Source organism: Phasianus colchicus, chromosome 14 (assembly GCF_987193195.1).
Source record: "Phasianus colchicus chromosome 14, bPhaCol1.hap1.1, whole genome shotgun sequence".
In the NCBI taxonomy this organism is placed as follows: Eukaryota; Metazoa; Chordata; class Aves; order Galliformes; family Phasianidae; genus Phasianus; species Phasianus colchicus.
Genome location: NC_143449.1, coordinates 13,450,093 through 13,465,413, shown reverse-complemented (window position 1 = coordinate 13,465,413; position 15,321 = coordinate 13,450,093). Strand labels below are relative to the sequence as shown.

Sequence of the window (15,321 nt, the reverse complement as noted above, 5' to 3'; positions counted from 1 at the left end):
ACTAGTGATAGCATGAGAGTGAACAGCCTCAAGTTATGCCAGGGGAAGTTCAGGCTGGATATCAGGAAAAATTTATTCTCCCAAAGAATGGTGAGGCATTGGAATGGGCTGCCCAGGGAGGTGGTTGAGTCACCATTTCTGGAGGTGTTCAAGAAATGTTTAGATGTCATACTAAGGGACATTTTTTACTGGGGAATTGTTGGTGGTAGGTGGACTATTGGACAGGATGATCTTGAAGGTCTTTTCCAACCTTGGTGATTCTACGATTCCTTAATTTTTAAAACTAAACAAGAGAATTTTTGTTTGGGTAGATTGCTTACAGCCTGAAAATACAAGACAGAGCCTGCTCTATACTACAGTAATGCTGTAATTATAGAGCAAAGGTTGCTACCTCTTCCTGGTTCTTTCAATCTCTGCCAGTAAATTCTCAACTTCGACATTACACATATAGATTCACTACCACCTTTAGCAACAAGTGAGCACTGCAGAGTCGAGGAAGGTTCTTGTGTCAAGAAGAAGCACTGTACCAAACAAATTACAAACCTGCTGCTGAAGGAAAAAATGCCCCCACATCCATAAAAAGCAGCAGCTCTCTTCCCCTGGGAATTTACAGAAGCAGTCTGGTTTTCCAGGTGGGGCCTTCCAGCTCCCCACTTCACCTCTACCCCTGCTCCATCTCCTTCTCTTTTAGGACCCAAACCTTTTCCCAGAACAGCAATATCTAGTTTCACCTACACAATGAACTGTCTCTTTCCTTCCCTCCTATCACTCAGAAGCCACATATTTCAAAATGCAGTACAGTGCACTGATACACAGGGAATAAACAGCAAAAATGGATCTGAACTTCTGCATGTCAGAAATTTACAATGATTTGCTAAAGAAAACACAGAAGTGAAAGACCAAAAAATCCAAACCCCTCTGTGTAAAGAAATATAAGTGCTGTACATTAATCTCTCCATTTCTTTATCTTTTTTTGTGTAATTAAGTATTGCTTCCTTTTCAGAGAAATCCTATTACACAATAGGCTGAATCTCAAACCTTCCTTTCAAAATATCACTCCACAAGCTCAATTTCTATGCCAGAAGATGCTCACAGTTTCTTGACATTCCATTCAGAAAGTTGTTTGGCTTTGTAAGGTTTTTCAGTCTTTCAAGCATGTCAGGAACACAAGCTGAAGGAAAGATAATTGTGGCATTTCTACACTAGAAAAAAGCTGAATCAGATCCTGAGAGTTTAACTAAAAAACACTAGCAATCATCCAGATAGCCAAACAACAAAACAAATCATTTTGACATATGATGGTAAGAACCACAGAGCTACCCTAAAAGCAATGTTTCTTTAGAGCCTTAGATTGATTCTATTAAGACTGAGAAAAACCACCATTAGAAAAAAAGCATTATGAGAAAAGTCATTCCACCCTACCTGTGGCTGAGTCCATGGCTCCAGCGTTGATTCTTTTAAAGGAGTTTGCGGCCTTCCCATTTCTTTTGTGTGCTTTAAGGAGAGAAAAGTATGCTTCAGGTTATGTGTTCAACCACTCTATCAGTATTCAGCATTAATTTCCCTTGAGGGAAATACTCATGCACAAAATTCACACAAAATAATCAAAATATATGATGACTGCATGCATTTAGAGTAGACTGCAGGTCAGATACTTTTGCAGCCAAGTAATCTAATTTTCATAGAGTGGCTTTAACCTTCCAGATGTGGGGGTGCACACCTCCATCTGTGTGTGCAAGTGAAAAACCTCAAACAAAAGCCTGAAATTATTTGCCATCTCAGTGAGGTCCAGCAGCAGAATTTACAAGAGAATCGCTAGTGTTCTCCAGCTTTTCACTACCTTGAAATTTTTCAGGATTGACTGCCTCAAAGCAAGTGTCTGTGTAATCAAAGAGATTAAAATAGTCTTCAAAGAATTAGATTTGCTGACCCTTCACACTTCCGCTTCCATTTTTTAATATTATTGAAATGTGCTGCAAATAGTTGATATTTTCTGTAATTGCTCTGCTTCAGAAATAAATACACGAGAGTAGTAAACACTGGGACTAAGCATCAAATAGGATGCCAGCTCCTTTTAATTTTCTCCATATGAATTTCCGAAGGAAGAAACTGTGCACATTGCTGCAGAGATACAAACAAGTCTCCTTCATTTTTTTCTGCCTAATTCCTTTAGGTTGTAAAATGAAAACAATGGTTTTCACAAAACAGATCTTCTGTTGATATGTACTGTATTTAGGTGCGAAAATCTTCCTCTTCCTGAAATACAGTACCTAAATACAGTACCTCTATCATGTCACTCTTTGGACAAAGCCTTTGAACAATATGCAATATAAATATCATCTTATCTGGATATCATATTAGAGAGATCTAAATGCCAATGGAGACTGCAAAGTGGGAGTCATATGCCATTGGATTTTCTGTCATATGCAGTGAAATATGATTTTTTGAAAGAAAACAATTTTTTGAAATACAGAACTTGTGAACAACTTCAGTTAGCACGGAACATTCACAAGGCTCATTTCAAAAAAACACCTTATTAAATGGAAATTTTGTTTTGGCAGGTTAGATTGCCTGTAATAATAGATTACAGACAATCATTTGTACCACTTTTGTTGCTATATTTTGGGGTGGCAACTGAATATGATTCATTCTTGAAATAGAACAATAAATGCATTTCAAAAGAAAAAAGAAATAACCACAGATACAGTGAACACTAAAAAGAGTTAAAATGAATGCATCTGGAAAGGCAAGGCTGTGTTTTCCATATGTTCAAAAGCAACTGTATTCCACCTTGTAATCTTTCTTTAAATGTAATAATCAAGCATCAAAAGGACCCAAACACATACTGAAAATTATTAAACATATCAATTGTGGTACTAAGATACCGTAATAACTCCATATGGGATAACCTGCCAGGAAGTGACATTGAAAATCTGAGTATTTCTTTACAAGTAATTTTCCTTTGAATTTCACATCTTTTTTTTTTTTATACAACATTGATCCAATTAGTGCTATTATAGAGCAGAGGAAAAACAAAAAGCAAAAAGAATGTGTATGAGATGATAAAGCATAAAGGATACAAAAGCACATTTGGGTGAGATAGCACTCAAAACTTTTGAGTATCATTTTAAAACAACACTCTGCCTTTAAGGTATGATGACTGAGTCACATCTTAATGCTGAGCTCCTCATTGACTAGCACCTTGGGTTCCTCATTTGCTAGCTACTGCTCCCACTACCCAGAAACCATGAGTGCCTTTCCCCCCTCCAAAGGGGAGCATCAGTGACATAACACTGCAAGAGTGACACACAGAGCAGATCTTGGGGCAACTGCTAGTTATTACAGAATCACAGAATCACAGAATTGCCAGGGTTGGAAGGGACCTCAAGGATCATGAATCTCCAACCCCCTTGCCACACGCAGGGCCACCAACCATTCCACCTAATGTTAGACGAGACTGCCCAGGGCCCCATCCAATCTGGCCTTGAACACCTCCAGGGACGGGGCATCCACAACCTCCCTGGGCAGCCTGTTCCAGTACCTCACCACTCTCTCCGTAAAGAATTTCCCCCTGACGTCCAACCTAAATCTTCCTTCCCTCAGCTTAAAACCATTTCCCCTTGTCCTGCTGTCACTCACCCTTTCAAAGAGTTGATTTCCCTCCAGTTTGTAGGCTCCCTTTAGGTACTGAAAGGCTGCAATGAGGTCACCCTGCAGCCTTCTTTTCTCCAGGCTGAACAAGCCCAGCTCTTTCAGCCTGTCCTCATAGGGGAGGTGCTCCAGTCCCCTGATCATCTTTGTGGCCCTCCTCTGGACCCTCTCCAACAGCTCCCTGTCTTTCTTGTAATGGGGGCTCCAGACCTGGACGCAGTATTCCAGATGGGGCCTCACAAGAGCAGAGTAGAGAGGAACAATCACCTCTCTGTCCCTGCTGGCCACCCCTCTTTTGATGGAGCCCAGTCCATGCTGTAAACATGGAAGAAAGCTTAAAAAAAAGTACTGATCTAAAGAACCTAGAAGTCACTGACTTTTTTTTTTTTTAATTGCAGAATAAAAAAGACACGCATCTCTGTGAGCTGTGACTGCACGCAAGGTAGCTCTCAAATACCAGCACTTGGACTGCTTACAAGCAGCACATCTGCTGCAACTTCAAACTCAGCATGTTACGATTGTGCAAATAACTGTTCTGAACTAGCAATTGTACTTCTAGTCTATACGCTGCCTACTTACAACATGCTGAGACACACTTATCCACAAGTTCTCTTTTCCTTTTTTATTTTTTTTATTTTTATTTTTTATTTTTAAGAGAAGAGGAATGCGGTAATGATAGACAACACTCCTGTGAGCATCTTTCTTCCAACATAGATAAAAAGCTCTTTACTGAATGCAGGGAGCTTTTGGAAGACTTTATCCCCCATTCTGCTTGGAGCATCATCCTACAAGTTTCTGCAGTTTGTACAATTTCTCTAAAGAAACAATAGGAACATGCCCACAGTCTTTTGTTTACGTTCTCCCTACTTCCTCAATTTGACATTTAAGTTTCACACATAGAAGAAAATTGCAGTCATAATGAGATAAAGATGGAATGATTTCAACCTGGATATTATATTATGGTTTCAGCAGTGCCATTAGAGCTCCCTTAGCTCTTGTACATGCACAGATTTGATTCTTTCTAGCAGGCAGGTGAGACTTCTAGAATAAATGAGGTTCCCTCCATTTTTGATGAAATGCCTGTCAGTTCTGGTACAGCCAACGACCCAAAAAGCACAGGGCATTTCTGGACAACCGATTCAGTTCCCACTGTTCTGTCTTATACAGCTGTTTTGGTGCAGGCAGTGGTCAAAGCAGAAAAAACACCGAGGTTTTACTGACTTTAAAAGTTTCCTTTATCTTGGAGATCCCACTGGGAAATGCACTATTCCTAGCAGCTATTCTCCAAGCCCAGGCAATCCTGCCTGCCTACCCACAGAAAGTCCAGCTTTCAGGTATTTTCTCATTTAAGAAAGAAGTGACATCCGTCATCTTCTGCCCGACCCCCTAGAAAGTACCCTGAACTACTAGCTCAGCAATCAATAAAGTCCAGCACAAAGGCTTGAAATACTGAAATTACTGTGAGCAAAGTATTTTGCTGATATTTGGAATTTTCTGTCTAGTGTAACAGCAAAACAAAACTTCAGTATTTAATCAAAGTAGTCATCAATCTTTTTTTAGACAAAAATGAAATTCATCATGAAAATTTCCTGTTGTTTATTAGGTACAATGAGTTAATAAACATATAATTACTTATGACAGTTTGGCAGGTAATATCCACACTTCCAAAATCTACAAGAGAAAATAAATTGTAAAATGGAATCTAACAGTTATGAAAGTCATCATTTTTAAGTCAGGCTTAAAAATGATATCCTTAAGTTGCCACACTGCTATCTCCATTCTGAAATATGAGGGGAAAATCTCTTGTATAATTGAGACTATTCAAACTAATCTTATCACAATTGCATATGCAGAGATCTCCTTTCTGAGAGCATCCTGTCCCAACACTACTCAGCTCCAGGTAGCTGTTCAGGTTAGGCTGATCCATAACAAAACACTGCTCACCCGCTCAGCCTATCTCCTGCAGTAGGCTCAGCTCTTTGCCCTAACACTGCTCCCTATGACCTGGAGATGCAGGTCAGGGAAGAGGAGATACGGCTGACTGAGGAAGAGAAATACCCATTCCCTGTGACCCTGTCTGACAGCCACCTATCAAGCTCTCCCTTTTGCCTCTCTCTCCACAGTGCATTGCAGCCAACAGAGCAAGCTGCCCACCTGCACTGGCATCAGTGCTGGGAGCTGCTGGAGGCTGGTGGCTGCCCACGCTCATCTTTTGCTGAGCTACAGTGCTGGCCCTTGGCTTCCTTTGGCCAGGCTCCTGAGCTGTAGCAGCCTTTAATGCAGAACTCAAACTCTGAAACCGTGGGAAAGTTCCTCCCTTTTTGTGAAATTATGTTCAACTGGTTGGCCTCAGCTTCGTGAGCTGGGCTATTAAAGTAATCATAAAAATATACAGTAACTTGACCCATGGGTATGACCAATTTTTCAATGACTATCACTTTTCCAGACCACAAAGGCAATTTGTTCTGGCCCTTAAACTCTCTGTTCCAGTACTAAATACTGGATTTGTTCAGCTAGGAGTCATCGCCTTTTCATCCCACCTCCCTGTTGGCAGGTTTTTGCTTTTCCTCAAAGGAAATCCAGATTTATTAAAGTTAAGAAGAAGAGAAAAAGTTACAATGTGACAATTTTGTTTTATGTATTTTGATTTCTGGAAAAGCCCTAAAATTATCTAGACGGATATTACCACCAATAATACTAATGGTTATTGATTGCTGTGAGAAGCAAAAGCAGACTGAAATCCAAAGATAATATGATGCATTTTTCTCTGGTGCCTTACAAAATTGCTATGGCAGCATTAAGATTGTCTGACTCGAAAGTGTTCCACTCTGGCACTTTACAAGAAGGAGAAAAAAAAGAAAAAGGACTTTATGAAATTGTCTTTCAAGCTGAAATACTGTATTGCTTAAAGTGAGATTTAGGAAACAAACAGCAAAAGACATTCTGTAAGCAGTATATTAGCACAAAGTCTGGCCAGAATCGCATCTGTTTGTTTGGGGCTGCTTTTGTATCTTGCACTTATTTTTAAAAACAAAAAATTACACTTTTTAGACCTGCAACATTTAATGTTTTTCTATCCTGTGCTATAATTACATAATCATGTGTACTAATTTCACTGTCCAGAGAGAACATCTTTATCATCACACTGAGCCAGAGAATCTCTACAGCCTGAGAAAGAGATTATCTCCATGAACAATGCCTCCTTCTTGCCTGTAAGTTGATTTCAGGTAATTGGATTCCTGCAGTCTGCTTCTGCAATCCCTCAGGTGAAAGGTGATCACTTTGAGTGCAAAAAAGGTTAATTTTATGTAACAGACTGCTGGGGAAAAAAAAAAAAAAAAAGACTTTTTTCTATACTTCCAAACTTTAGATGAATATGAAAATAAATCTGTATAAAGTAAGTTTTCCTATGGGAAAGACATAGGATAGCTGAAATCAAGATGTTAGAAGAGATTCATATGGGAATGCTTTTGTTTTCTGTTTGAGAAACACATCAGGTCTACCTTTTGCCAAAGAACAAAAAGACAATTTAGAGCTCACAGATTAAACCCTTTGTGGAGTTGTCAGTAGGGAACCCACAGTCTAGACCCCTGAAATGTGATTTAGGAATGATGAGAACAACTGGCTATCCATGCCAAACAGCCACCTGGCATCACCATTTACACAATACTGCTTTGGCTGCAGCAACCACAACTCCCTTGCTGGAAATACCAGAATGCCTTGTGATGTTGCAGCATGTCCTCCAGTGATTCCTTGGCCTCAACTGCAACAATTTAACCCAGCAAGTCTGTAATGGTTCTGCCAACAGGCAGCTTTATCTTGCAATTACCTCTTCAAAGATGCAATAAATCACTTAGTGCATATACAGTCAGGTAGCAATTATAAGGACATGATTTCCAGAGGTGCTGTGCAGCCTCCATCATTTAGAGCTGTTACACTATTACTCTGGAAGAAGCAGCTCCTCCCGCACTTCTGACCTCCTTTTGCTGAAAGGTGCCTACAGGCACAGCGGGTGTCTGGTGGGAGCTGGGGGACGGGAGACCAGGGCCAGCTGTGGGTGTGGGGGGGGGGGGGGGGGGGGGTGATGTGGTGCAGCTACTAGGAGAGCTCAGAGGTTTAACAAAGCCTGACATGAGATTTGCCAGATGGTTCTGTATCGGATTGTAAAACTTTAAACTAATCTTCATTTAAGAGTTTTAAGGGCTGTATCCCTCTTATAAAGCCTCTTGCTCTTTTGCCTGGTTGATTCTGGTAAATTATAGATCAGACTTTAGAAAACTGCTTCCATGAGCAGCGGCTCCTTAAATCTCAGCTAAACTGAGCAAGAAGATTACATGTTATTATGATGTAGCACAGCAGGATTTTTGTACAGCAAACATAATGATGTAGAGAAGGATAAAACTATCATTCTGCACAAGGAGGTCATCCATACAAGAACAATGCTTTTTATACAGCTAGCAAATCCATACATGCGGAATTTTCACATGGCAAATTCCTTTTCTTAGTGGCTCTGTCAAGAAACCCAACCATAAGCCAAAGTCAGATCTATATTTCAACATCTTACAGGAAAGAAGATGTCATTGGGGAGAAATTATTCCAAACATTACTAGAAAAAGTATCTATTTCAAGGGCAATTTTAGGGTAAATGCATCCTTATTGGTTTTATGCAAGGAGAAAGGATTTCCTCTGAATCCCCTGTGAAATGTCAGATACTGTATGTGGTATTAAAAATTAAAATGCTCACTAATCTTACAAGTGCACATATATACTTTTAATTGTAAATCAAATACACTCCATATGGAAAAGAACAAAGCAATGTCAGAACAGTAAGGGGTAGAAAATCTTTCTACCTGCTGTCAGTATTTGTAACCTTACACACTATCTTCACAATTGTACTGCTACAAATTAGAGAGAGAATTTAGATAGTGTAGGCACTAGGCGCTGACAAAGTTGAAGTGAGAAGAAATAAAAGTATTTGGTGGCTACTGGCAGGAAAACTTCAATAATCAAAAGAATGAAACCATCATGTTTAAAAACTTGACACAGTAATGTCATCACACTTGTGACCTAACAATCTTATGAACAGCTGATACAAATATTTTAATCTGTTCTGAGTCTGCAGCCTATTGAATTTGTTCTCGTTTTCATTTTCTGTACATGATTTTGAATGCAATAGAGCAAAGTCAAATAACTTCCCCTTTCTCTCCCTTTTTAATTGAAGCATTATTTCCTGCACATGAAAGCTTTTGACTTAAAAGCAATCAGGTGTGATATTCACAGCTCTGGGCTTTTCAAAATGTCGCACATAGGAATTATTCGGATTTATCCTAAAGCTCTCAGTAAGAACATCAGCATTCTGCAGTGCCTAAGAAAACTTCCTATCTATATTACGCTACTCAAGACTTCATTTTTCAACTGAATTTATTACATTTAAGTAACAATCAGATATTGTTTCACATCTGTTTTATCTTGCTCTTCTTTGCTAACATTCTAAAACAACCTTCCACAGTACCAGAAAAGATAAAAATTTCTTAATTGGTGCAATTCCTGCTGACTGTAAGAACAAATGTATTCTCACAAATTCAGATAATCCTAACAGAGTAAAGTTACTTTAAATTTTTATCAACATGGAACAATTTTTTAGATCGTACATGTAAAAATCTCAGTGGAAATAGCTGATAAAATATGCTCACGCTGCATGTTTTGACTTGAAAGTATTTACATATATAAAACTAACCTGACATTATATGTTAAGGTATTCTCTCATCAAGAGAAATGTGAAAAAAAACCATAATATCAAACAACTTGTTTTAGCTGCCTGGTCTCTACTTAGCTTTTAAAGAATAAATATAAATGTACACAAGTCTGTTTCGTGACTAAGATATAAAGCATCATGTTAAAAATGTAATACATAGTAGCAAAACTACGAATTTTTATGTTAATGCCTATTTTTTCCAGAGTTGTTAAAATTCACATTTACTGTGATATCCTTTGGAAAAACAGTTTCTCTTTCTGTGGGTTACCCAGAAAATACAGCATAACCTCTGCCAGCATCCACCTTGTCCAAATGTTGTGTTTTTTTTTTTTCCTTGGGCCTGTCATCCTCTTGATCTATGCTGTGACTAAGTTGAACATTACAGAAATCCAGCTTCTTAAAGAAAACATTTGCAATTTAAATTGCTTTCTCTCTCAACATTAAGTCTGAATTGGATAAAGGTGTTAAATGCTAAGACTTCCTAGGTTTTTTACTTTACTAATCAAGCAAACTAAAATTACATTATCACAGGCAGCCAGGACTGGCTAGGGCCTAGCGGGTGGAGAAAGGCCTGAATGAGAAACTCACATGCCAATTACAGCCAGAGAGAATGGCTGACAAACTTCTGCACTTTAAGCTTTGAAGTGTGGCAGAACTAAGGAAGATGTGCCACCTTAAATTAGATTTTTCCAGAAAGTTGATAAATAGGCTTACTCATGAAGAACAGCAGGACTAATCTGCAATTCTCTTGACATTAGAGACAACATGATCTATAGAAGCCTTGTTGGATCATCAGCTTTTTTCATTTGATGTCATCCTATTTATATTCCTTATCCCCAGCTGCGACTATTTGTCTTCTAAAAAGTGTTTGATTTTTCTAGTGCCTATTGTAGTTCTTAGTATATAAAGTAAAATAAGCAGTCAGACTTCAGGTGGCAAAGTATTTACAGTATAAGTGCCTGTTCTGGGCATAATCTCTCAAGAAATATATATACATACATATATATAGATGTGCGTGTCTGTGTGTTTGGAAACTTTTTCTCTTATCTAGTCTGTGTAAATTATTCAGCGTGTTTCTTAACCCATGACACAGAATTCGGATTGAATATACACAGTGTAACTTTTAAAACAGAGAGGAGAAGGGAAAATCATATAGGAGTCACCAAGGCTAAGTACAGGCAAACATACATCCATCTTCCTCTCCAGCAAATAGATGCAAGGTGGATCCATCACCCTGCTGAAGTCAGGAATGCCTGCAGGCTATACCAGCAGAAAAAAATATATACCAGTCTTTTTGTAAGCATAAACTTCTGTAATCACATTCTCCTGTCCTTTGTTATTTAGTTGGGAGTTTGAAATCTCAGTATTATGATAGTAAAATCAATTTAAAGTTCTATTACACTCTTGTCAACCAAAATAAACCAGTGCCTGTCTGCCTCTGTAGCTCCTTCCCTTGGACAACTATGCACATCGGCTTTCCATTAAGATAAGCAACAGAAAAATACTTGCTTATTTACTTCTTCCAATGGCAAGTCTACTATCCACAGACGCAAACCTCACCCTCACCCCATGTCAGGAATGCCTCCAAAAGTTACAAGAAAAAAACCTATTTTGATATTATTCACTTAGCTGTGCTGATAGTGTTTGCTGTCAATGTAATAAACATTCTACTTCGGGAAGAATTCTAAAATTTTAACTTTTTTTTTTTTTTTTTTTCAGCCAAACATAATAAATAATGACAGTATGAAATTATTTCTCTTTCTGACCTATCTAATTCTGTCTGCTACACCATCCTCCTGGAAGGAGGGAAATAAGCCCGTGGCATGATGCCCTGATATTTAAGTGCCTCTGTATTTATGGTAGATCTTTTGGTGGCTAGATTGAAAAGCAAGAAGGCTGAGAAACACTGTGGTGCATCTGCTATATCCTGTCCATACTCAGATAAAAAATCTGCTCTGAGGTGAGGCAGACAGCAGAGACAGAGCCCGGCTCCTCCCTCACGCACCCAGCACAAGAGTGGCACCAGCTGCCCATGCTGCTGCTGCAAAATGTGATTGCTATTCTGATTGAAGACAGTTAACTAGAGCTTAGAAGGTAATACAGTGAACACAAGTAGAAATAAAAGCCATGCTCTCCGTAGATTTTTTAAATGAGGTAAGAATTGAGAACACAGAAGGATCAGGTTAGGTTTGAGTCTTTTAAACAATGGGCAAGGCAGGAACTATTTCAGAAATACTGAAGAATGCTGACAGATGGGTGTAAGGGTGGTGTTAAGGATGTCTGAACTTAATTCTGTGAGGTGTCTTCACTTAAGTTTCTGAATGTCTCCTACAGTGTTGTACCTAGGTCTGAGTACATTCTCACCTTCTTGTTTAAAGTTTAACTGTCACATACAGTTTCTCAACAGTTTCCTGACACTTTCCATGTTTCATCATTTAATTTCTGTTGTTCATGAATTACTGGAAGAAAAATTGTTTTTCCCTTTTGGGCAGGGCAGATGGAAAAGAAAAAAGAAATTCCATAACACTCCATATGAAACGAAATGTTCCATAATTATAGTATTAATTTAGTTTACGCACGTCCCTTTCTGCTAATAAGCCTTGTTCTAGACAAATTTTTAAACACAGACCTTCTGTATTAGCCCATAAAGAACTGTTATTAATATCATTCCTCTGAAAGCATCATTATCCTTTTTTTAGAAGTGCCAAAAAGTCATTTCTAAAGCAGCAGACAACCTATCTCCCTCAATTTTGCCTAGATGAGAGACAAAAATCTTTGATAAATTGGGAAGAAAACTACTGTCACAAAGTAAGATATTAGTGCACTACAAGCAGATTTCATAATACAGAATACTAGAATTTGACAAAAGGCACCTTTTCAAACAGGTACATATTCACACATGCTTCCTCTGTCTTTCACACACTGCAGTTACAGAACCGTTCCAAAATTCAAACAATTTGGATGTGCTGCATGAAATTGTAATGTATTCTTGTTATGCATTTTGATAAAATAGATTACCACATTGCAAAGGATACTCTTACTAGATAACACACTGCATAAGTCCTACTCTTTTCTGAAAACTCCACATAGTTTTAGAAGGCAGTGCAAAAACATGTTTTTTGTTATTTTTTAGAAAGATGTACATCACAATGGATTAAGAAAAACACTATCAGAGACGCTACTATTTTGTACACAGGGCTCTTATACACACTAAAGTATTGATACACAATAAAGCAGATTGATTATTAAGGGGCATTGCTTTAGTTCTTTCATAGGATGTATTCCAGGAATAACTATTTCTAAAAGCTCAACTTATTAAGATAAGAATCATTAGAGCATCATTCTGATGGAAGTTAAGGGGTTTTCTTATTGCACTTAACAGAAGAGATTTGCAAATAAGCATTTGAAAAGGCAAAAACGTAGGAAATTGCCATCACTAGATTTCTGAAGTCTTTACGCTGAATTGCTCTTTGTCTTACACTAAGCCCACTTCTGGTAAAATAATATATAGCAGTGAAATCAGACACAGTATCCACTTTTATTAATGTATTATGAAGTGCATATATGCACTTTATCTATACACAGCAGACTGAGAGTTATTTCACTTATAAAAGACAGAGATAATTTTCTAAAAGGTTATGCAAGTCTTCTGTGATCTTCTGTAATACACATTATTTATGTTTCAGAAATATACATTCAGTTATCTCATGATTATTGTGGTAGACTTGCTGGTGTAAGTTCAAAATCCTAACTATAAGATACACTCTCACACGACAGTGCCCCTTAGATCTTTTCAGATCACATTTTACTGTTCAGATTCCAGCACCCTATGTAGTATAACTAAAATGAGAGATCTCAACTCACTCAATGTGACTTCTGTAGGAGCAATTCTAGTGTGAGGCTTACTACAAAAAAAAAAAAAAAAAAAAGCAACAGAAAAGATCTTAGTCTAGAATTCTTTATTTTCACAGAATATTTGATTGTGCAAATGCGAGTACGGTTTATTCTGTGTAAATTAAAACACTATCGACCAGAAAGACCAAATAAAGATGATTTAAGTGGTCTTTTTCTGAAGTAGGGAAATAAAAATCTCTTCCTCCCTCAACACTTTAAATATTTCTGTTTTTCCCATTGTACTGTAAGAAAAGATACAACACCATTATTACAACAATGCAAAGCTATTACTATCTGTATATACAGAGATAGGCAGCTTCGCTTGCCAAGGTAAAATATATCTTTCTTTTCTTTATTATTCTAGACTTATCTCAAAGGGAGCAGTAAGAAGGAAAGAAGAGGTCACATAAAACGTGTCGACTGAACCAAATAGAATTTTCCAGGCAAGAATAAGCAGTACGTATAGGCTGACTATACTAATGCAGCAACTTCTCTTCTCCTTCCTTCTCTATATAGTTAAGAACAAACGCTGCATTTCAATATCAGTGAAGTAGAAGTCAGAAAGCAAACATCAAACTTTTCACGTCATTCAAAATGTCTGTGTTCAATTCTGGTGCAGCAGTACTGAGCAAATCAGGCTGCTCAGTACACCCAGCCAGACTGACACTGGTCAACCCAGAGAGTCTGTTCTGACAACATCTTGAAACAATCATCCATTTCTCTTTCTTCAGCAAATAATAATTTCAAAAAAACATGAAAAAAAAGAAAAACAAAAATACCACCTTCTGCTCATGCGCTGGATGCTAAGAGACACTGGAGATTAAAATACTAGAGAACTGAAAAGCCCCCAAAGATGAATATTTTTAAACGGGGAGTAAAAAGACATTTGTTCTCATTTTTAGACAAACACTGATTATACAAAGAAAATTTACCCGCTGGAAATATGTAAATCACAGATAAAATAATTAATAAAAATTATAAATGACGTACAAAGAAAATAACATAAAAGAGTTCCTTCAAACAAAGATGCTTTTGATATATAGCAAAATGAGCAGGTGTCATGCAACTGATGTTATACAAAAGACATATGGACAGGGATGGAGGAAAGATGTGGGGAGTGCTGAAAATCAAATAAAAAAATTACAAAGCTATTTCCTATGTATGATAAATATAAATCCTGGAACAACTGACCTAATCCTCCATTGTCCTGAATCCTCTGAGTAAGAAATTTTATATTTCTTTCTTCACTGTGAATGAGTATGAAATTTGGACAATATTTTATCTTTAGCTTTATAAAACAGCAATGCTGGATTTTTGTGGGTTTATTTTTGCAATGATATATACATGTTAAATGCACAGTCTTGTGGTCAGTTACAGGCATGGTTCCCAACTGATTGAAAGTTATGTAAAAATAACAGAAAGTAGAAACAACCCAAAATAAGAATGCCATATTAAAATTAATACATTCTTCACAAGATTAAGTTTTAGAGAAATTATCAGTTTTAAACCTCGGAAATTTATTTTAAAAATTGTTCCTTATAACAATCAGATTATACTTTCATCCTTTCTAATCAAATATAGAGAGCTTATTAATGACTATTCAGCATTTATCTTTTTTTTTTTTTTTTTTTTATCATCAGTAACTGCCACTTCATGCACTTTCCTGCAGTGATACAGTGGTGCCAAAGGGTTTATGCCATGTGACAGCAATTTCTCAGTTTGTTTAAGTAACAGAATGCTCTGTGCTGACAGATCAACAGAAGATGCATTAAATCCTCAGCAGACCCATTTGTCCACTATTACCTGCCAGAGGACTACTGCTTGTGTTGTTCAGTGTTCCGAAACAGTTCTTTTAAAAACTGAAAAAAGCTACATATTTTCAAGCTACTCAAAAAGACTGAAGAAAGTCACAAAAAAATTGTAATATCAGCTAACTTCCAGCTGAAGTGCCAGCCCCATCCCTGCACTAGAAAAACTGAAGTTAGTAACAGTTTCTCTTAGGGGATTAGGAAAAAACCGTA

General features: G+C 37.5%; 1 protein-coding gene across 5 annotated transcripts in view; it reads right to left on the bottom strand.

Moving 5' to 3' along the window:
- The window catches only part of PCDH11X (protocadherin 11 X-linked), a 441,647-nt gene that overhangs the window by 238,666 nt on the left and 187,660 nt on the right, over positions 1-15,321 (bottom strand). For all 5 annotated transcript variants that reach the window (XM_090150278.1, XM_090150279.1, XM_090150282.1 and 2 more), the window contains one exon: positions 1,423-1,494. In XM_090150278.1, the coding sequence (XP_090006404.1) occupies positions 1,423-1,494 (72 nt within the window). The remainder of the gene's footprint in view (positions 1-1,422; positions 1,495-15,321) is intronic.